Source organism: Rattus rattus, chromosome 8 (genome assembly GCF_011064425.1).
Source record: "Rattus rattus isolate New Zealand chromosome 8, Rrattus_CSIRO_v1, whole genome shotgun sequence".
In the NCBI taxonomy this organism is placed as follows: domain Eukaryota; kingdom Metazoa; phylum Chordata; class Mammalia; order Rodentia; family Muridae; genus Rattus; species Rattus rattus.
This window is the reverse complement of record NC_046161.1, coordinates 88,288,942-88,311,699: the sequence shown is the minus strand read 5'-3', so window position 1 is coordinate 88,311,699 and position 22,758 is coordinate 88,288,942. Positions and strand designations below refer to the sequence as shown.

The window sequence follows — 22,758 nt, the reverse complement described above, 5'->3', positions numbered from 1 at the left end:
TCAGTCACCAAGCTTGTAATGTGTCTGACCCCAGGCACCCAGCCCCTTTTCTGCAGCGGCTGCTGCTGATGTGCAAGACATAGCATCTTTAGCCAGCCAGGCTTGTGGGATCCTTGTGATAGCAGAACTTGGGAAGACCCCAGTGCTGCCTCCAGGGCAGGAGCTCTGAAAGGCAGGGGTGTAGAGGAGGAGAATGTTCAAAGATGGCTCAGCCACCAAGATGTCCGGGGAAACCATGAAGAAAAGCCCCGGTTCACTTGGTGGTACAAGATACTCTAAGCCTTCCTTCCCATCCACAGTCCTGATTTGCCCCCTTGCTCCCACAGTTAAAAGGATCAGGAAGGCTTGAGTGGTAACATTCTATCCAGGAGAACGAAGCAAGTGGGTTGTAAGTTTTAGGCTAGCCTGGGCTACATGGTGATATCCTGTAACAAACAAACAAACAAACAAATCCCCACATCAGAATCATTGTATTAGGTCATCGATAGTCTGGAAAAACTAGGAGCCAAGGGGCTCTAAGACCCATGGCCATCCAAGGAAGGAAGGCACAGAAGTTCTGACTCTGAGAGTGAACTTGGCCTGTGCTGTCAACAGGCTTTGAGGAGAATCAGTGTAGATGTTGAAGGACACACTGTAACCCATAAGAAAGAGCCCTAGAGCTACAGAAACATCACCTCACACCCTGGCACCATTTAGTAATTTCTCACCCACAAGTTTCCGCTTCCTGTCTGTGCATTAGAAACGCACTCGCCAACATCGCAGAGTGTGAACAAGATAATCGGGGCGCACACGGCACCCGCTTAGTGAATAGAAACCTCTGGAAATGGATGGTGGTGAGCAGTTAGAAGTCCCTGATTCCTGGAAGAATGAAAGGAAGGTTGGCTGCTGCCTGGCAAGGGGCCACCAAGGTGCTTCCTACAGACAAGGGGTGCTGGTGGCCTTCTGTGAGGGGTCGGTGTATTTTAATCTGCCTTGTAGCAAAAGGTCTCCCCTTGGTAAATAAAATTCTGATGAAAAATTCCTCCTAAAGGAATGGTGCAGGTCTGAGGGATGAGGGTGGAAGTGAGGGGTGCAGGTCTGAGGGATGAGGGTGGGAATCGAGGGGTGCAGGTCTGAGGGATGAGGGTGGGAATCGAGGGGTGCAGGTCTGAGGGATGAGGGTGGGAATCGAGGGGTGCAGGTCTGAGGGAGGGGGGTGGGGTTGAGGGGTACAGGTCTGAGGGATGAGGGTGGGGTTGAGGGGTACAGGTCCGGGGGCTGAGGGTGGAAGCGAGGGCTGCAGGACTCTGGCCTCAGTCCCAACAGATCTACTGTTTCGTAAAGGAATTTATTGAGCCGCCCACATGTGCTGTGCCACCCAGGGAGCAGGTCAGTGGCCCCTGGCACATTCAGTCATGCGGTCTTCACCCCAGCAGGGGAGCTTCTGTCTGATTCTGTCTCTCCTGGCTCTGGGAGATTGAAGTAAAGACTCAGGTTTGCAGTCCCTGTCATAAACCTATTGTTAGCGTTAAGGATGTTTTCTAAGGAAAATACAGTTTCCAGGTTCTATTTAAACCCCAGTGAGAACCAGAAAGTAAGCCTAGCACGCCGCCTGCGAGACGGCTCAGCAGGCAGAGACGCTGGTGGCCTGAGTTCAGTTTCCAGGACTCCTGTCAAAAGGGAAAGAAAGAACTGACATCACACGGTTGTCCTCTGAGCTGCACAAATGCGTTGTGCCACATGCAGTCCCCCAAACACAAATAAACAGAACCTCCCCTGTAAGGCTGGTAGAATAAAATTACAGTGCCCCTTTGTTTTCATGAATGGAAAATTAAGGATCTTACTCAGTATAAAAAGTAAAGGTTCCGTTACATATTCCTAATGTAGTTGGAAGAAATTAGAATGGGGAAGGGGTCTCTGCAGGAAGACCCCAGACTGCAACCGAGACTCTCAATGGTCTGGAATGGCTGATGCCTCTGAGTAGCCGATGTGGCTGTTAGTACAGGAGCACACCCAGCGTCTCTGAATGCAGTTATTATGGGACACATTGCAATGCTCGATATCCAGATTATGATGCATGCCCAAGGCCATGTTGGCAAACAGTTCATCCAGAGATTGAAGACTTCAGCGTTTGAGGTTATAATGGGGTGAGCTGGTCCGTGTGCAGGATTTGTCGTCTGTGACATTGCACGTTGCTCTTCTCTCTGGAATGCCGTGTCTGGAAACAGTCTCTCCACCTGTGGATGGCAGGTGAGGGAAGGGCTAGCAAACCCTTTTCACTTGAAAGAATGTTCTCATTTGGGCTTATCTCAGGGCAAAGACTTAGAGAGCCGGTGCTTGTCCTTCTGCAGGGGATGGGCTAACTGGATCGCTTTCAGGTGACACACTTGACTTTCTCCTTGAGCATTTGTTCCTTGCCTGTGTTTTCTCTGCAGGACGGGCTCCGGATTAGAGGTGAAACCATGAAGAGAACGTAGAACACGCAATAATGCTTTACCGCAATCGCTTCTTGGTGCTGCTGGCCCTGGCTGGGCTGCTGGCTTTCCTGAGCCTCAGCCTGCAGTTCTGTAAGTATGGAGGGGGCTTGAGACTCACAGGAGGGCAGGCGGCTTCACTGTAAACTGAGGGCCTAGGTGTGAGGGCGGTGAGGAGACCCTGGAGCTTTCTCGTTGTTGGTGCCCACAGTGAATGGGTGCAAGCAGGGGTCCTAAACTGGTGTCTGTTCTTTCCTTGAGTCCAGGTCTCACTCTGTAGCCCAGACTAGTCTCAAGCTAATGACCCTCCTTCCTCGGCCTCCTGGGCATGTGCCACACTCACACCAGCCTCGGGATACATTCTTTGAATTCTTACATGTATTTCTAAACCGCTTGCTTATTCCTGAAATTTTCTTTGCCATCCATTGCAAGGTGCAGAGGGTCCCTTTGAATTTCTACGCTGAGCAGGGGCATTTGGTTCCTGGAGGACCGGGTGGCCATTTTATATTCAGTCACTGATGGGGCTGGAGTAGTTCAGGATAGGGTGGTGAAATTGGGTCAGAAGCTGCACCTGGGAGGTCCCAGGTAGCACAGTAAGGACTCTCAGGTGAAGCTTGTCTGTGAGCCTTACCACCCCCCAGTTTTTCACTGGGTTCTTATGCTCACACTGTACCCCAAATCTGTGCTGCCAACACTTGCCATGAGAGGGGCTATCCTGGAGCTCAAATCCTGCTCCAGTATCTCACTGATTGCAATCCTTCAGTGGTGGCCCACTGTCCACTGTGTCCCACCCTCTGCTTGGCCTTCTCCAAAGAATCAGTCTTGCCCTGTGCTCCTCACCCCTACGACCCTTCCCTGGCCAGCTGTTCCCGTCTTCTTTCCATCTGTTTAGCCCTTGCTTTGCCTCCTCTGGATGCCTTCCATTGCTCCCAAGGGTTGATGCTTCTGAGGTGAACATCAGGATTTCGTGAGCCAGCTCCCTTTCGCTGGTCATGGAGCCTCCCTGTACTGTGTCCTGTGTATTTCGGGACCCCACATGCCCAGTACAGAGTGGACATCTCTGAATGAATGAATGAATGAATGAATGAATGAATGAATGAATGAATGTTCACTCTAAAAGCATCTTCCTTTCCCTTGGATTCCATGTACTGGAAACTGAGGAGATGCTGATAAAATACTGAGAACTGTGTTTGCTGTCTCCCGGCTTCTCTGTTTTACCACCTCACCGTGGTGGGTGGGAGACAAGTGTTTGTCACCTCCAGGAGCTCTGTGGGGAGGTGCCATTTCTGTTCCACTCAGAGGGGCAGAAAGAGGAGCAGGTGGCTCAGTCAGTGGGATGTGGTGCACGCACAGGAATGTGGGGCGAATTGGCCCCAGGAGTGGGTGGTAAGAAAGAGAGCTTTTTGAGCAAGCTCGCCTGATTTACCTCCAGGGTGGTATACGGTTAGGATCACCTCTGTGCACGTAACAAGCTATTCTAACCATGAGGAGGTTTAAAAATACTTATTTCATCTTTCCAATATTGGAGGTGGTCAAGAGAAGGTGACCATAGACATGCAAAAATACTCCAGATGCCTAATGCCCTGCAAAAATAGAAATCCTTTCAAAAAAGCGGCTTTTGGCTTTCAGTGGTTTCATTGTTTGTCGTTTTTTCATTGGAAATTTTCCATCCTTCGGTGAAGGAGGTGGGACCTGCAGTCAGCCTGGGTTTTATCCTGAGCCCTGGGCGGGTTCGAGGGGTGAATGTGGCTGACTTGTGTTCCCCAGGCAGCTCGCATGAGCTGGCCTGTGTGGCACTGAATGGCCCTGTGTGTCTTGCTTGTGGAACGCTTCTGAATGTTCGTCTGTGTTAAGAGGGCCGCTTTTCAGCCACACTTTTTTAAGGAAAATTTTGCAGAATAAATTGGCCTGGCTGGACCCGAGCCCTTCACTCTGGAGTACCTTGCAGTTCAGAAAGCTTAAGAAATGGACGTCCGTGCTGCCTTTCTCCTTCTCGGTAAACTGCAGCGTTGGCACCTGCCTGTTTCTGTAGAGATGGCATTTATTTCTTTATTTATTTGGTTGCTTTATTGATTGCTTATGATGATGATGATGATGATGATGATGATGATGATTGTGTAAGAAACGTCATGGATTCACCTAACAAAGGTTGACTCATGCTTTTGTCCTTACCCTAAAATAAGCAGGCTTTTTCTTTATTGCTCCTTTGGACAATTTTTTTTGAATACCCATTGGCGACATTATTCTTCAAAACGACACAGTTGAGGTTATCGACTATAACTCTTTGTGTGTGGTTTATGTAAAAAGCAGGGTTTCGTTTTCCAAAGCGATCGCGTGTCTTACGCTGTCTTGTTGGTAAATTTTCCTGTTGATGTTTTGGAGGTGGGAATGCTGTGACGGGGGTCAGGATTGAGAAATGGGATTATTAAGCTCGTCTTCCTGTGGGCAGAGAGCCTGAGTCGACAGGCCACATGCACTGTTAAGTATGTGATGTGCTCAGCGCTGTGGAGGCAGAGGCAGTGGGGAAGGGGCCCAGGCAGTGCTGTCTGCAGCTTCCTGGAACATGTCTATCTTCCGTTTTGCTAATGGCCTCCATATGTCAGAAATCCTTATTAAAGTTACTTGGGTTTCTTGCTTTCTTTTTTCCTTTTTTCTTTCTTTCTTGTTTTTCTTTGTTTGTTTGTTTGTTTTTTAGAAAAATATTTCCAGTTCCTTAATGAGTACAGTAGGAAAATAACTTCTCAAATTCAAGGTTCCTTTGTTATGACACTGAAAGATAATTAGGCTATGAAGACCTCTGATTCATTCGTTCCTACTTTTTCTGCCCATTTATCATCGCCGGTTTTTCCTCAGCTGCGTTCCTTTGCTGTAAATTTTGTGTTCGGTTTTCCCCTGTTCTCACAATGGCCCCAAATGGCTGTGTGACAGGCACACACAGGCCCTGAAGTTGTGGCCTCGATTTGAATGTTAGCTTCCTCATCGAGCAGCTGGGTCCTCTGCGTCTTCTTCTGTAAGACAGTTAATCATCATAATTTTGCAAGGCTGGCATGAGAGTAGACACTTCGGGAAAAGCCTTGGCTTGTGGAAGCCTCTTGGTTACCTGTTTGTTTGCAAAATTGGTGTGAGAACTTAGACTTTTGGGAACTTAGACCTTGGCTCATGGCAGCTTATTGTTCATTCTGTACAGTGGGGCTGATTGTTACTGTCTATCAGGTTGTTTGAGAGCTTTTGGGAAAACCCTTGGCCCACAGAAGCATACTGATCGTAAGTCTGTAAGTTAACCAGAGTCCCGCCAGAGCACACGACCGTGATGCTCTCATCCCAGAAGGTGGTCAGGGCTTATGCTACTTCAGCTGTTTGGTGAAAGAAACCTTAATCCTTACTGTAACCCCGATTAACCCTAACCCTACCCTAGCCCTTTTAATCAGAGTACGTTGGCTGACAGTTAATCTCTATGGTGCTTACAGCACTCATAGCTGGGAGGCATCCTCTACCTACAGTAGTGAAAGCCAATATTGTCTTAGGCATCTGTGGCGTCTGCAGTGTCTTCTCTGCAAGAGGTGTTGGCCTGTTCTGTGTAACCTGAATGGACAAGGAGACAGATGTGCACTGGTCATGACGTGGAGCTTCTGAGAACTTGGTGCTATGTCAAGGTGACTTGGGTAGTGCATTCTCCCCACAGGAGTCAGCACACCCTGAAGTCACTCTCTAGGGAGTATAGTGTCAGGACAGTCATTGGGCCCAATCACATCTTGTGTCTTTACCCTCTAATCTCTAAAGGTTATTGATTTTATCTCTCCTTACCGATGTAGTTAGCTAACACTCTTGAGCTGTTGCAGGGCTGGGAGTTCAGATCCCCTGGAGGCACAGGCAGCTCACTGACCAGAGGAGGCACAGCAGGAACTGTGTGGGGCTGGGCAGGCAAAGGGTGGGGCATGGCAGAGGGGACAGAGCGTGGTCCCTGCTAACCAGATTTCCGAGCTTAGACAAGCGGTTTGCCTTCTCTGTGCCTCAGTTTCCTCTCAGAAAAGGGGACCCTTGGCTGATGGAGTTGGTGAAGGATTCTGTAGCGTGTGGTGCAGTGCCTGACACTTAGTAGTCCCGACATGTGTTAAGTGAATTCAGATCCTGTCTGTGTGGCAGGGTGGTGTGTCAGGACAGAGGACAAGAATCCTGCCCACTCTAGGGAGTCAGGGAACATTTGAGGCCAAACTTTATTGAGAGTAGGGCAGGGGACATCTTGCTTGAAAGCGAGTGGGAGTTGTTGGGGAGGGCACTGGAGAAGTTTCCCTGGCAGAAGGAGGCTGTGCAGAGGCGAGCAAGAGGGAGCCGAGCTGAAGGGACACCACCATATTGGAGAGTGGTCAGCCCAGTTCTGTTTCCCAGAGTGTGGACATCTGAGTGCTTAGATCTGCGTTGCCTCGGGCCATGTTTAACATGCACATTCCTAATCAATCGAGCAAAAAAAAAAACGCTCATGGTCCTGCCTGCGGAATCTGACTCTTGGTGGGAGCAGAACCCAGAAATCTGCATTCAGAGGCAGCGCCCGGGTGCGGCTCACGTAGTGTGAACTGGTGGGAGGTGATGCTGGACCCTGAAACTCAGCAAAGACTGGGGTGGCCTAGATGCAGGCCTTGGCCCAGGAAGGAAAAGGCAAACCCTGAAGGGGCGTGGTCTGCGTGGCCTTTATGATTCTGTGGAGGGATACTGTGGTAGAGCGACTCTACCTCGAAGCCCGGGAGTCTGGCCAGGGGAGTCACTAGGTGCTGTGTTCATCTGTGTATTTACACAGAGGTCGCCTGCAGTGCTCCACTTGGGAGGAAGACACAAGCTGAGGGAAGTGAATGTCTAGATCATAGGTGAGGAGAGGAAGAGGGCTCAGGACAAGACAAGTAGTGGACAGAGCTCAGGAAGGAGAGGTGGACTGGGGAGACAGCAAGGTGCACAGGGTGGCTGAAGGCATCTGAGGGCTGGCTGGCTGCAGCCCTGCCCAGAGTGGATCTTGGTTGAAGGCCCAGGAAAGACCAGGTCTGCAGCCACTGTTTGTGGCTTTGTGCTCACCACCGTGCAGTCTGGGCTGGGAAGGACTTGGATCATGTAGACACCGTGAACTTGTTTGGTTTGGCCCCAGCAGTGTTTTCAGGTTTTAAAAATTATTTACCAGTTTCACACAAATAAACTTTGAGCTCTTGTTTGAAAAGTCATTCACCCTGGCACCGGAGACTCTTGTCCCATTCTGCTCAGTCTCGGCTGCAGAAGTGTTTTCCCTGGGGAAAGAAAGGAGGCAAAGTTGAGATGCTGGGGAGATGGAGGGAGAGGATTCAGACAGGAGCTGTGCAGAAGCCCAGGAGAGAGGTAACCTTCCAGTCTCAGCAGGGCAGACTTGGGCAGCTTAATCAGCTCTGAGAATGTGGTGTGTGTGTGTGCTGTGCTTCTGTGGTACCTTTTTATGAGCAGAACCAGCATCCTTTCTGTAGTCTCCGGACGCCGTACTCCGTCCCTGTCCTGTAGAGATCCCCTGTCTCCTGGGAAGGAGGACGACAGCATTTGGCAGCGCCTGTGAATGAAGCTGCCTCTGCACAGCGGCCGTGAACGCAGCAGTGACGTTGCCCTTGGTTGTTTAGACTTCCTGAGGCTCGTGAGCTCTTTCCGGTTAGCTGTTAGCATGTGCAGCGTCAGTGCCATGGCAGCCCCGCAAGCCTGCTGTGCATGACACGCATGGCCTTGCGGAGCACATGTTTGGATAAAGGTAGCTGAGCGTAAGCCCCTTGGCTGCAGAACGGTCTGGAGCCTGTACCCGGGTAGGGGCCCGGACTGTCCTCTGCTCCTTATCTGGTGTTCCTTTTAGTTTGAAGTCATGAAGCCAGTGTGTGTGAACTGGTGTGTTTGGAAAACCTTCATGTGTTCCCATGGCCAGGGTTTAGAGATGGAAACCTTTGAAGAACAAGGAGTTAGGGCCGGCAGAGCGACTCAGCAGTTAAAGGTGCCACAAAGACAGCCTGAGTTTGATTCTCAGAACCCACATGACTGAAGGAGACAGCCGGCTCTCACAGATTATCATTTCACTTCTACATATACACCTCGGCATGGCCACACACACACACACACACACACACACACACACACACACACACAGACAACACACAGCCACACACAGACACAGAGACACACAGAGACACACAGACACACACACACACAGACACACACACACACACAGACACACACACACACACACACACACACACACACACACACACAGACACAGACACAGACACACACACACACACACACACACACACACACAACACACACACAGACACACACAGACACACACAGACACACACACACAGAGACACACACAGACACACACAGACACACACAGACACACACAGACACACAGACACACATACAACACACACAGACACAGACACACACAACACACACACAGACAGACAACACACACACAGAGACACAGAGACACACACAGACAGACAACACACACACACAGACACAGAGACACACACACATACACAGAATTTAAAAGCAGGCCAAGGGTCTACTGTACTCTACACAGTTCTTACCATTCTCGATTGAATGCTAAGGACCAGAGTGTTTCCCATTTTGGGCTGGGGGATATTTGAATATACATAATGGAATGAATGTCTTGAGAATTGGCCCCAAATCGAAAGGTGACGTTCATTTGTCTTTCATATGTACTGGACCACCAACCGAAGAGCTGGTCTGAGGCCCCACCCAGCACATAGGTACCAGAGGGCTGCCATGTCTGGCCTCAGTGGGACAGGATACACCTGATCCTCTGGAGACTTGATGTACTAGGTTAGGTGGATGAGGGGGGCTGCTGGGGAAGGGGGAACTGCATGAGGGGGGCTGAGGGGCAGCATTTGGGATGTGAATAGATAAATAGATACATAGCTTGTAATGGCTTCCAGCCTAATAGGACCTGCTGAGTCCCCAGCCCTTCCAGTCATATTCTGCCATGATCCACTGGTCCCTGCAGTCATCCAGCTCAGTGGAGATCCTTATTGACTCGCTACATCAGGTGGCTCGAGATGAGGTGACATTAATGGGGGGGGGGCTGAAAGGCAGTATATTGTGGCTCACTAAGTTCACAGAGAGACTTGAGGTTCAACTGTTTGATCAGTCTTCTCTGTGTAAAACGTAGCCACTGAGTCTCCAGGTGTGGTTTTGCCGTTCCCCACCTCTCTTATAAAACGAGACCCAGCCCAGCCATTAACACAAGTGACCAAAGGCAGATAATAGAACTGCAGGCTTTTTCTTGTGGTTCTGGCTTTCATGGGCAATTACAACAGGCATTTATTTTTTTTGGATGCAGTATAGCTTGGAGACAGGGGGTGGGCATTTAAGGTAATTTCATGGTCTGAGGAGAGCTGAGGGAATTGTGGGAACTGGCTGTTAGAGGAAATCACTATTATTTCTTGGCAGATGGATGAGAGAGAGAGAGAACTCCAGAGTCCTTGAGATGATGGACAGAACCTGGAGAAATGTGGAGGCAGGATGGGGGTGGTGCCCCGTGCTCAGGAAAGATGCTGACTCGGGTGAACCTAATGTCTGCGAGGGTTGGAAAAGCTGCCTCTGTTGAGGGGCCGAGGGTCAGGGAGACTGGTTTATGTGCACAGCAGCACTCAGTGTCCCCTCCCCATCACACGTTGACAGGAATGGCTCTTAAGAAATTATCAGGCAGGGGTAGGGTGTGTCTGGAGGGATGGCTCCGTAATGAAGAGAGCACTCTCTGTTCTTGCAGAGGCCCAAGCTCACCCACATCCAGTGGGCTGGCAACTTCCCGGAAGTCCCAGTTCCAGGGGATCCAACACCTCCTGTCCTCCATGGCACCTGCATGCCCGTGGAGTACACTTCCTCATGCAGGCTCATGTGCTTATGCATAAATAAGCACTTTAAAGAACTGATAAGGAACAGAGTAAACTCTTGGAGGGCAGGCATGAAGTGCCAGGTCTTGACCCTTCAGCAGTCAGAACCAGAGAGACGTAAGTGGAACACCAGTCACAGTGTAGTCCCCGAGGAGGCGAGCAGCCCAGGCTGAGGTCCCAGTGAGGGCAGAGCAGGCCCTGGAGCTAGGAAGGTAAGATGCAGATGGCAGACCAGATATTGGCCTCCACAGAAACTTGGCTGGTAATGTCGCTAAGCAGCGGCTCTCAACCTGTGGGTCTTTACCTCTTTTGGGGGACGTGTGTCAAGTGACCCTTTCTTGGGAGGTCAATATCAGATATCCTGCACATCAGATATTTACGTTAGGATTAATGACCAATTTATTTTAATATTAACAACAGTGAAACTAGTTGTGAAGTAGCAGTGAAAATAATTCTATGGTTGGGGTCACCACAATACGAGGCACTGGGTGGAAGGTTTCTGTAGGAGAAGGCTGAGAGCCACTGTATTGGAGTAACTCGTGGGGCAGCTGAGTCCAGAGTTGGAGTGGCACTTTATCCCGGCCATGCTTCCAGTCCTGGGATGGACTCCTGTAGTTTCCAACGAGGGACTTCAGTCTGCCAGGTGTCTGTACAGAGGAAGAGAAGCAGACAGACCTCACATGCTGAGGGAATGGCAGGAGGGTGAGCCTTGAAAGACACCCCTCCCCCACTGCAAAACCGTCTTCCTTTGGGAGCAGCCTTGTTAGCCTGCATGGTCAGGTCCTTTCCTTGGGTTGTTAGCAGGCAAGAACAGGGCATGGAGGAATAGCATGGAGACCCAGCTGCACCATAGTGTTGGTTCGTGAAGCTCCTAACTTAGGGTTTCTGTTGCTGTGATAAACGCCATGACCAAAGGCAGCTTCGGCAGGAAACGGTTTATTTTAACTTACAGCTGTGGTCCAGCAGGAAGGGAAGTCATGGTAGGAACCTGAGGCAGGCACTCAGGCAGAAGCCATGGAGGAATCCTGGCTTTCTCCTCATCACTTGCTCAGCCTGTTCTCTTGTATACCCCAGGCCCAGCAGCCCAGGGGCGACACCATCCCCAATGGGCAGGGCCCTCTCATGTCATTAATCAAGAAATGCCCACAGGTTTGCCTGCAGGCCAGTCTGATGGAGGCGTCCCTCAGATGGCTCTCACTTGTTTCAAGTTGACAAAACACCGGCCAGCACATTGCTGTCAGCAGGGGCTGGGCTTCCCTACAGGAGGAAAGGGATTGTTGTCATGGACACGATAGAGCTGCCTTTGCAGTGCTCCATCAAATCAGCCTGAGGTACCCGCGAGGAGCTCACACAGGAGGCTAAGGCCGCAACAGGAGGAGGCCCAGGGTCTGAGTCACTTCTGCATCACTGTGCTCACCATGCCAGGCAGAAACAACCCATGGGCAAGTTTCACTTTAGCTCTTGGTTTTGGAGAGATTCAGGGTCACCATAAAGGAGAAAGCATGGCAGGTGGAGACTGTGGCTCAGATGGCAGTGCTGTGGGACCCTGTCCACATGGTGACAGATTAGGAAGCAGAGAGCGAGATAGAAATCAAGGTTGACTGTAATCTCCAAGCACTGCCCCGGGAGCTCTCTCTCCTCCAGCCGGATCCTACCTTTGAAAGGTTCCACAGCCCCCACCAGTCAGGGAACAAACACTCATGACATGAGCATGTGGGGACATTTCGGATACAAACCGTAACAACTAGGACTCTGCTTTCTGCTCTGGGTCAGGGCCTTGAGATGGAGAGGTGAGCTGACACTACAGACACTGGTGTGACCCTCTAGAGGAAGGACACTGGCTGTGTCTGTGCAAGTCAGAGATTCCCAGATATCGAGCTGGCCTCAGACACTTGGCTGCAACATCCCCGCTGACCCATTCATCACTGCGGTTGTAGGAATGACTGACGTGGCCTGAGGCCTGAGGGCCAGCCACAAGACTGACTGTGCTGGGAAGATATTTTGGCTCTGACTCTGGGCCATTCCATCCATCCTGTGGGACCTGGAATAGAAGCAACAAAAGTCAGAACAGAATCATCAGGTGCCCGTTTTGCCTCAGAGAAGTTCAGAGCTCTGGCAGCTGGGCTAGGCTCTCGTTAACTAGCATTTGCCTGAAGATGGCAGTGACCACGGTACATTTCCTTCATAGCACAGTCTCCATGGTGCCTTTCCTGTACCCCAAAACCAGTGACCAGAGGGTTCAGGAGGTGTTGTGACCAAGGGCCTCCCCCTTTCCCTCAAGGTTTAAGTGGTTTCCACTCTCTCCTTATTTGTTAGTCGCTGCTGGACAGATGCATAGGCTTCTGCCTGAGGAGGTAGGGCCAGGGCTTATAGCCCTCGGGAAGCCCCTTGACTCCCTCTCCACTAGCACTTTGGTGCACTTTCTGGTTGATGGCTCGGATTAGGGCCAGTTGAGCCAGTTCAGCACCGCCTGCCAGCAAAACCTGGAAACCAGGTGAGGAGAGGGAACTGGGGAAGGGAACATTTTGTCATCCCCCTTGCTTTCAAGAAGTTTGCTGCTTCTGAGAGCAGTGTTCGGTGGCTGTGAGGAGACACCATGACCAAGGCAATTCTTAAAAAGGAAAACATTTAATTGGGGCTGGCTTAACAGTTTCAGAGGTTAAGTGCGTTGTCACCAAGGTGGGAAACATGGTGGCACACAGGCAGACATAGTGCTGGAGAAGGTGCTGAGAGTTCTACATCTGGATCAGTCGGCAGCAGGAAGAGAGAGACACTGGGCCTGGCTTGAGCCTTTGAAAATCCAAAGCCCATCCCCCATGACACACTTCCTCCCACAAGGCCACACCTCCTCATCCCTGTCAAGTAGAGCCACTCCCTAGTGACCAAGCCTTCGAATGTATGAGCCTATGGGGGCCATTCCTATTCAGACCCACCACAGGGACATGAAGGGAAGCCTTAAGGGGGTGCCCTCTGTCACTTCTTCAGGACTCTGTCAGTAACCTCATCCAAGCATCACGGGGTAAGGACAGGATGAGACATTAGGGAGGTGATGGAGATCTTCCTTTCTGCTTAGTGATCACAGAACAGAGAAGTACATGCCTGTGGGTAGCCAGTTACCAGGGAGAGCTTACTGTACCGCACGTTACTCACAGTGCCTCTGTAGCCCCAGGAGTTTTCCACCTACACAGTGGAACTCATGATCCTTCCGTCTGCCCACTCTCACTCCACACGCCATCCCCCACGGTCCGTTTCTTCTTTTCATCGAAACCGCCATCTAAACCGCCATCTGATTTGGAACAGCAGTGTTTCCAATTGACCTGGGGAAGGGAGGGGTGGTGCCGCAGCCAAATTACAGGAGACATGGGCAATGGCTGATGGGATAAGCGTGTCTCAAACACAGGCTCCAGATATTTCCCAGCCTCTGAGCCTGTCCTGTACTCACTGTCCCTACTCCAGAAGAGTCAGTCCCTAAGATCTCACGTGGCAAGTGGCACAATGCCAGGATAAAAGCATCCTCCAGCTGCAAGACCCACTCCTCCAGGTCCCCTGCTCTGTCAGCCCCCTCATAGGGCTCCCTGTGTGTCATGCCTTATGGGTCACTTGGGCCAGGTCTCCTGGAGATCTGAGGCAAGGCCTGAGCTAGGTTGCTGTGCCGTCCACAGCAGGGAGCTACGCACCAGCCTCTCGGAACCTGGAAAGCTGTCTCCAGCCATCCCCTCTCTAGGCTGCCTGGATAACCAAGACTCTCCAGAGGACTCATGAAGTAAAGTCGAGGCACAGGCTGCGGCGTATGACTCAGAGCAGACCTTCAGCTCAGCAAGCATTTTTGGGAGAGCTGTCCTCCGCCAGCCACCAGGGTACATGAACATGAAAGAGACATGATCTTGGCCTTCTAGATGTTTGGGGTGACAGGATAACAAACAGGGTCACCCCTGCTTACTTGTACTCTGGTATGAACATAATAGCTGAAGCTAGATAGACTTACGGGAAAGGGGGTGTAGAACCCACTTGTAAACTAGGAGTGGGCTTCCCGGAGGAGGCAGCTCCTGGTAGATTCAAGCAACAGGAACTGGGTGAGCAGAAATACCAGCAAACAGGACCATGAGGGAGACAGGCTGGGGGGCAGGCGCTCAGTGGCACAGATGCCACCTGGGGATGCCACAGGGATGAAGAGGAGCTGAGACTTCACACACACCTGCCTGCGATCCGCTGTGAGTGCCTGGGATCTAAAAGACGCCCCAGAGAACCCCTGAGGGTGGAAACCCTGTCTGGATGAGGGGAGTTGCAGCCGCACAGAGTCCTCAGTAAACTCAATAATGGACAAAACGAAGGAGCCCAGTGACAGAGGACGCAGCAAAGGTCTTTCCAGATGTAAGGTCTCCTTGTGATTGTGCCACTTCTTTGAGTCATCGGCGGGGCTCTTGGAGCTAACCACCAGGGTTCCCACTGGCCTCCCAGGCCTCCCAGCTTGTGCTTTTGATAATCCGGGATTCCACACACTCTGTTCTCTTACACCACAAATGTCTGCTTAACTGCACCCTGCCTTGGCCTGGAGGAAGTGAGCCATAACCTGGCCAGGGAACCAGAATTTGGTCGACTCCTTATAAAGCACAGTAAAGAACTGAAGGCGCTGCCCAGCCAGGGTAGCCATCGGAATGCCACTGTGGGACATCTGCTGTGCGCCTCATCTCCCACAGTAAATAGCTCCAGGCACTGAGCTGTGCATTGGCCGTTAACATCTCCCAGCTGTGGGGAAAATGAGGCTCCAGCTGCAGCCAGATCCAGAACTGGGGAACGATCACTCCAAAGGCCTTTGTATTGTTTTACTTAGTAAAGCCTGTAAGTGCGTCCATGTCTATTGAGGCCTAATAATAAATGTGTGGTTTTTCGCATATAGAATGCATGTAACATGTGACTACTATGAATATATTCATGTTAAACTCATACGGATGTCTGTAGGAAACCAAACACCTGCTCACATGCGTGCGTTCCTTCTGTTCCCCAGATGGAACGCACTGTGGCATTGTGGGACATGTGACGTGTTGCTGGGCTCTCATCGAGGAACAAATGTCTGAATGCGCCATGTGATGGCTAATCTCAGCTTGATAGGATTTAAAATCACCATGGGATCAAATCTCAGGGCAAGCGTGTGAGGGGCTGCTACCTAGATTATAAAGGTACAAAGACTCACCGTAAACGTAGGTGGCACCAAGTCCACGGTCTGGATCCTGACTGAGCAGAAAGGAGAGAGGGTGATAAGTACGAGAATGTATGGCTCTCTGTTTCCTGACTGTGGGTGCAGTGTCACCTGCTGGCCTCCTGCTCTTGCCACCATGTCTCCTCTGCCATGATAGAATGTCTCTCCTTTGACAGTAAACAATAGGTTATGCCTTCCACAATTGCTTCCGTCGGATATTGTGTCCTAGTCACAGTACGTGTAACTAATACAGAAAACTGGTACTGAGAAGGGCCAATGCTGGGACAAATCTGACCCTGTGGCCTTTGGAACCGCTTTGGGCGAGAGTTTCGGTTAGGAAAGCCTTGACTACTGTAAGAGAGCTCACTGTGCCATTCTGGTGAGAGCTTGGATACCGAATGCTGATATACTGAGAGTAGTGGCCGGGCTCATGAGGCTTCAGAAGGAAACAAAGGTCCCAGGAGAAACTGGGTTAGGGTTATATTCCTGTTCTGTTCTGGCAGAGAATCTGGCCGTATTCTGCCTGTGTCCTGAGAACTGTGGTGGAGTTGAATTTGAAAATAATGGGCTAGTTTGACAGAGGAAATTCCAAGATGGGGTAGCACTCAAGCTATGTCAGGATTACCTCTCATTGTTTTTATCCTGTTTCTCAAAGCAGCTGCCTGGGGAAATGTTCCCCAGGGTGGACAGAAGCTGGTGTAACTACGGTTCTAGGGGGTCAGGCTCCATCCTGAGCTGGCAGTGGAACTCGGCAGTATCACCAGTGTAGAACTGGTTTTGGGGGCCACAAAAGATGTAGGATTGAGGTGGGCATGGACTCTCTCGCACCAAGTATGTGGTGCTGTTTGGAATCCCCTGAGGGAAGCCTGCAAAAGCCACTGTATGAAGCGTGAAGGGACGGCTGACCTCGCAGTGGAGTCCCAGGGTGTTGGAGGGGTAAGGGCCGTAGGGCGTCAGCTGAGGAATGCTCCGTGTGTGGAGCTGGGGGGCGCGGCCTCCCAGGAACCTTGGAGCCCAGATGATTCCATCCAGAGCTCCAGGTGCAGGTTATAGAGGTGCGGGATTTATAGTTGTCTTGCTGGAGTTCAGCCTCGCTTTGGCCCGCTGTGCTCCCATTCTGCCCTTTTGGAATTTTATTCTGTGCTATTGTACATTGTACTATGTAACTTACTTCTTGTTTTATAGGAGCTCAGTTAAGAGATTGCTCTGAGTCCCAAGTGGTACTTGGACTTTGGATTTTCAAACAGTGTTGGGACTATTAAAGATTATGGGGACTTTGGAAGTGGACTGGATGTCGTTTGCATGGTGAGATGGCAGTGAGTCTGTGGGGATAAGAGAGACAGGCATGGGCTTACAGGTGATGTGTTTGGGTGGCAAGCTGACAACCAGTAGAGCTGGAAGGGTTAATCTTCGCTATCAGTATGATGGAATTTAGAATCACATGGAAACAAACCTTTGGGAATGTTTGTGATTATCTAGATTAGCTTAATTGAGGTGGGAAACTCCACCCTGAATGTGAGTAGTAGCATTCTGTGGGCTGAGGTCCTGCATCAAATAAAAGGAGAAAGTCAAGAGCACATGACACTCTCTGCTTTATGTCACCAGATGGAATGTGACAGGCTCTTCCATGATGGGCTGGTCCCTCAAAGTGTGAGCCAAAACACCCTGTCTTAGTCAGGGTTTCTGTTGCTGTGAGGAGACACCGTGACCACGGCAACTCTTATAAAGGAAAGCATGTAATTGGGGCTGGCTTACAGTTGTCAAGGTTTAGTCCATTATCATCACGGTGGACATGGCTGCATGCAGGCAGGCATGGTACTGGAGAGGGAGCTGAGAGCTCTACATCTGGCTTCGGCAGCAGGAAGAGAGAGTGACACTGGGCCTGGCTTGAGCATCTGAAACTTCAAAGCCCACCCCCAGTGACACACTTACACCCACAAGGCCACACTTTCAAGTAGTGCCACTTCATGATGGGCCTGTGGTGTTACTGTTCAAGTGTGCTTTTCAACCTGGGGACATATATCTCATTGGTAATTTTCTTTTGCCTTTCTGTCACTAACTTGCACATCCGTTCGTGTTTTGTTGGCTGTTGGTATTTGCGCATAGCCTGTTTGTATCCTGTACTGAATCTTCAGTTTCCGTGTTCTGTACTGGGAGCATCAGTCACATATCTGTTATGTGTGTTGCAAATGTGTTTCTCTTAGTGTAAACATTGTCTTTTGTCCCTTTTTTTTTTTAAACAGCATCTGTTTGTCAAAAGGATCTTTCAGACGCTTATGTAGAAGAAATTAGGGAACTTACGCTGATGTAGACTAGTGATTAGTTTCTGTTTCAGCTATTGTTTGGGTGTGTATACATAAATATGCATATATATATTTTTTATTATGTGGTTGGTAAACCTTTAGAAGTTAACTAGGTTTGCGGGCTCGATTGTTTGCAAGCATGTCCTACACTACTAGTAACTACTACCATGCAGGAGTCTCTAGAAACTCTGTGAAAGAGCAAAACTACTTCCCAATCATGGAAGGACTGGGAAAGAGGCTGTCTGTGGACAGACAGACAGATGCCTGCACAGTCCCAGCCTGAACAGGGAGAGACCCTCCCAGTCACAAGGGAAAAGCTTGTTTTCCCCGTCGCTGCCTTCACTGATTCTGCTCACGTGTCCACCCTGTCAAGGTGAATGCTGTCATTGATAGCTTAGCCAGTCTCCCATGGCGCCTGGGGCTCACTGATAGAAAGATGAATGCCAAGTAGACAAGCCATTACACATTGCATGACACTCGACACCCATAGGCGATTGGGGAGAGCCAGCCCAGGCAGATGGGTAGGAACCAGTTAAGGGTCATTCCACACATGTGGACCTTGGACTCAGACTCTCTCTTCTGTGAAGCGGCCTCATGAGGACTAGTGAGCAGATTCCCGATATAGGGCTCTGGAGACCATGAAGTGTGGTCGGATGGTATTAATTGAGGTGTGACACACACTCCATTTAGCACTTAACAGGCGCCAGTGGATCCCCCTCCCCCCACAGAGTTATGAGAGCTAAAAGCTTATTGAGAAGAGGAGTGCGTCCTTATGCACTGTTAGTTCCCGTAACTCGAGAGTGAGGAGCAAGTTCTCCTCGCTCACACCGAGGGAGGTCTGTCACTCAGTTAGAGCCAGGCTGACTTCCTGTTCCGCTAAGGTCCACCCTAACTGAAGGAGAGAATACCCCTGTGATGTTCAGCCGGCCGTGGCCATGGCAGCTGACCTAGCATCTTCTCTACCCACTGTGCTTTCTTTGCAGTTCATCTGATCCCAGTGTCCACCACAAAGAATGGCGGAAGCAGCAAGAGCCGGAAGAGGATCATGCCTGACCCAGTGACAGAGCCCCCCACGGTAGACCCGGTCTATGAAGCTCTTCTGTACTGCAACATTCCGAGTGTAGCTGAGCACAGCATGGAAGGTAGGCCCAGTGTATGACCTGTCACTGTCTTGACAGCCTGGGCCTCAGTGCCCAAGTAGACATCCTGGACTAAGTTCTCTAAGCAGCATCAAACTGGGTGGCTTGGCCTCAAATCCTGCAGCAACCACTGGGTCTTAGCACACTGTACTGAGGTAGCCAGTCTCTGGTGAGATGTGAGTAAGGCAGACAAGGGGCTTGAGGCTGGCCCATCCCCTCGGCTACCTCGGCTTCTCAGAGCAAATCCACCATGTGCTTAGCATTTCCACAGGGCCTACATTCTTGCTAGAATGGAGTGTTAAACTATATCCCTATCAAGTTTCCCTTTCCTCAGAGTGTATCACAGGGTGGTGTGGAAGCACGCCTTTGTGTCCTGCTGTGTTTCCTGAAGGACTTAGAGCAGAAATCTGTGGCTAGGATTTTGGGGCGCCTCCCCGAGTCTCTGCGTGTGAGACATTAGTCACCATGTGTACACCTCACTGGCCATCAGCTGATTGCTTTGGGGGCTCTGGGACATGTCAGTCCCTCCCATGAACCTGTCCCACCTCGTGGGATTCTTCAGCATCACCCACCCAGCACAGCGGCCTTCCCTCCAGTTCAAGCCCCTGGGTAGCCGCTCCGCCATTTCTGGGTTGTCCTGCATTCTCCCTCCTCAGTCCCCCAGCCTGGGCATGTGCCACTCTTGCTAAACCATTTGCTTATCGTATGGTGACCGGAAGATGTGTCTCTCTCACAGGTCATGCCCCGCATCATTATAAGCTGGTCTCCGTTCATGTGTTCATCCGCCACGGGGACAGGTACCCACTGTATGCCATTCCCAAAACGAAGCGGCCAGAAATCGACTGCACTCTAGTGGCCAGCAGGTGAATTGCACTTTTTTTTATGAGTCATCTTCATGAAGTCCGCTGTGTGCTGTGCAGCAGAGCATTATGGGAGAGAGGAGCGCGCTGTGCTTTGGGTGGGCATGAACTGTTCAAAGTGTTCACCGCCTCGCATTCATGCTGTTGTGTGACTCCCTTGGGAGACGCAGACATCTATTCAACCCAGATCGGGCACTGATGATGATCAGAGAAAAGACTCCACCCAAATCCAACTGCGTAAGCCAGAGATTTTATTGGAGTTACCCCAGAGGAGCATGGGTAACTCAGAGGCCACTGCCTCACTGAAAAGCCCACCCCAGCGTGGGTGATCGCTCAAAAGGCTTCATCACAGAGCCTCCTGTACAGCTTGTGGGAGACTGGGCTCTGGCACCCTTTCTTCTTGTAACCCCTTGTAGTTATTTCCTGGTGTTAAAACCTTGGATAGGGCCTTGTGGGTCTTGTAACTTTCTGAGCTTCCGAGCCTTGAGTTTTGTATGTCTTTTAAATTTCATTTGGCTTCCTGACTCCTATGAGTCTCCCTTCTCCCTCCAGGAAAGAATGTCTGAATTGGGAGAAGAGCCAAAGACAGGCCCAGAGCAGGGAGGGCATCGATTTCAGGCAACTCAGAAAGTACACTGAGGCCCTGGCCCCATTCAGTCTGAGACCCAGCCTCTCATTCTGATGCTCCGTGTGAGAAAGAAGAGATAGTGTGAGCCCTGGGTGAGAGCCATTCCCCTCTAGAGGTGGTCCATGGAGGCTCTTGGTCTGATCCCTTGGTCTGATCCCTTGGTCTGATCCCTTGGTCTAGCAGAGCTCAGCCACCCACCTCTGAAATGGAAATCAGAGCTCACCAGGCAGGGAGGGTGGGGGTAAGGGAGGGGATGATGCACGGGAGGGAGTGCTCGCAGCTGTCAAGGCCTGTGAGCGTAAGATAGTGTTCAGCCATTTAATTTTTCACACATTGCAGGCAGCACTGTCTTAGTTGAAAGCCCTTAGGATGAAAAATAATTGAACAGAGAATGGAAATTGCGTGCATGGAAATTAGAAACGGTTAGCAATAAATGATGCCTTGGCTGTAGCCAGGGTGTCTGGGGGCACATAGCATCCATCCTGTGCCGAGTTTACTGAATGAGACCATGAGGCACAGGGGAGTGCCCAGTGGAGGAGACGTTTGTTTTGATGGAGTGCTCCTCCGGTGCCAGCCTGCCTACACAGGACCAGCCCAGTAGTGGCAACAGGGATGGCTTGCCTGCAGCCAGGGCCACTCTCTGAGGACACGAAGCTGGAGGTTTCAGATAACTCTTGATATCCCAGACGCCCTGGTGTCTGGGGAGTAGGAAGTGAACCATTTTAGGTAGAAAGACTGAGGTTTTGCACGTTCTCTCCTGTGCCTGAGACTACATTGCTGCCAGCCTAGGGTATGTGCTTTCCTTGCTGCATTGATTTAACAAGGTGTGTGTGTACCCTAGTGTCTCCTGCTAGGGGACCGTGAGCACCCTGGCTCTCCCCATCATGACTGAACCCTCACTCTCCAGCCTGGTATTCAGACTTTCCCCTGTGATTCTCTGCTCCCCAGCACCCCACTTCTTGTAGCACCCACTCCTTCGTGGCTTTGTGCCAGCTGTGTCTCCCTCCTACTGTCCTTCTCCCTGCTCACCCCACTTCCACAGTATCTTTAAGACCTCTTTAGAAGTTCCCTCTTCCAGACAGCAGTTGCCCTCACCCCATCCCACATACGAAACACTGGGATGGCTCTGTGGCTGTCTAGGGAACTGACAGTAGCCATCGCTCACTCTTTGAGGTGCGGGGACATACAGGAAGGATGTCAGAACAGGCAAAGGAAGTCTATAAAGCCATCCCAGCTGGCATAGAGCCAGGCAAGGACAGAGGCTGCTGGTTACACCACACTTTAACCCTGTGGATGGATAGTAGGAAGGGCAGCTCAGAGGAGCCATGGTCCTCCACCAGGTACAGCCAGGTGTTGTATCGACAACACGTACTGCTCTACTCTTGCCTACTGGCCGTCCTTTTAACAGCCCAAGGACATGCGGGTCACTGGGCTTCTGTGCTAGGTGGGGGCAGGATGGTCGTGAGGCTTTGTGAATGTCACATGTTTCAGTTCCTTAGCTGTTGACTCCTTCCTCTTGCCTGCAATTCCACCAGGGGAATCCAACTGGTGCAGCTCAGAACAGACCCTGACGACATAATCACTCTGGCTGTTCCCGGAGAAGGGGCCTATTCGCCTGGGCCACCTGGGCACCCTGCAGCTTATCTTGCCCAGGGGACTCAGCTCTGCCATCTGCAGACTTGACTGCTCCCAAATCACCTAGCCTACCCTAGAGCTCGTCCAACAACAGCTTTTGGACTTGATAGGTGCAGAGTGAATTTGTGACCTCTGTGGGAATTACAGGACACAGTGCCTGTTGTAAGTCCCTGTCACCATGCCCCTGCTGGAAGGGCGAGCCTTGGCCATTGTATCCCTGAAGCCTTTACAACCTGTTTGACACTGGGCAGATCCCTTCTCCTCTCAGAGACACCATACTCCTTCTGCCTTCCTTACATCAACCTTATGTGTCTAAATAAAGGAGGGAACAAGTATGTGGCCTGGTTCACACAGAAGCTTCATCCACGGTGACGTGGCATCACCCACTGCAGCCTAGAGGTCACTGTGCCTGTGGTGGCTTGAATATGCTTGGCCCAAGGAGTGGCACTGTTAGGTGGCCTTGTTGGAAGAAGTGTGTAACTGAGGGGGTAAGCTTTGAACCCCTCCTCCTAGCTGCCTGGAAGCCAGTGTCTTCCTGTTTGTCTTCAGAACAAGTTGTAGAACTCTCAGCTCCTGCAGCACCATACCCTCCTGGACGTTGCTGTGTTTCCCACCATGATAATCTACTGAACCTTA

At 50.9% G+C, this 22,758-nt stretch overlaps 1 protein-coding gene across 2 annotated transcripts in view; it reads left to right on the top strand.

Moving 5' to 3' along the window:
* Pxylp1 (2-phosphoxylose phosphatase 1) overlaps positions 1 to 22,758 on the top strand; it is a 64,593-nt gene that overhangs the window by 30,419 nt on the left and 11,416 nt on the right. For both annotated transcript variants that reach the window (XM_032910037.1, XM_032910038.1), the window contains exons 2-4: positions 2,415 to 2,546; positions 18,844 to 19,002; positions 19,736 to 19,862. In XM_032910037.1, the coding sequence (XP_032765928.1) occupies positions 2,468 to 2,546; positions 18,844 to 19,002; positions 19,736 to 19,862 (365 nt within the window). In that variant the 5' untranslated portion in view covers positions 2,415 to 2,467. The remainder of the gene's footprint in view (positions 1 to 2,414; positions 2,547 to 18,843; positions 19,003 to 19,735; positions 19,863 to 22,758) is intronic.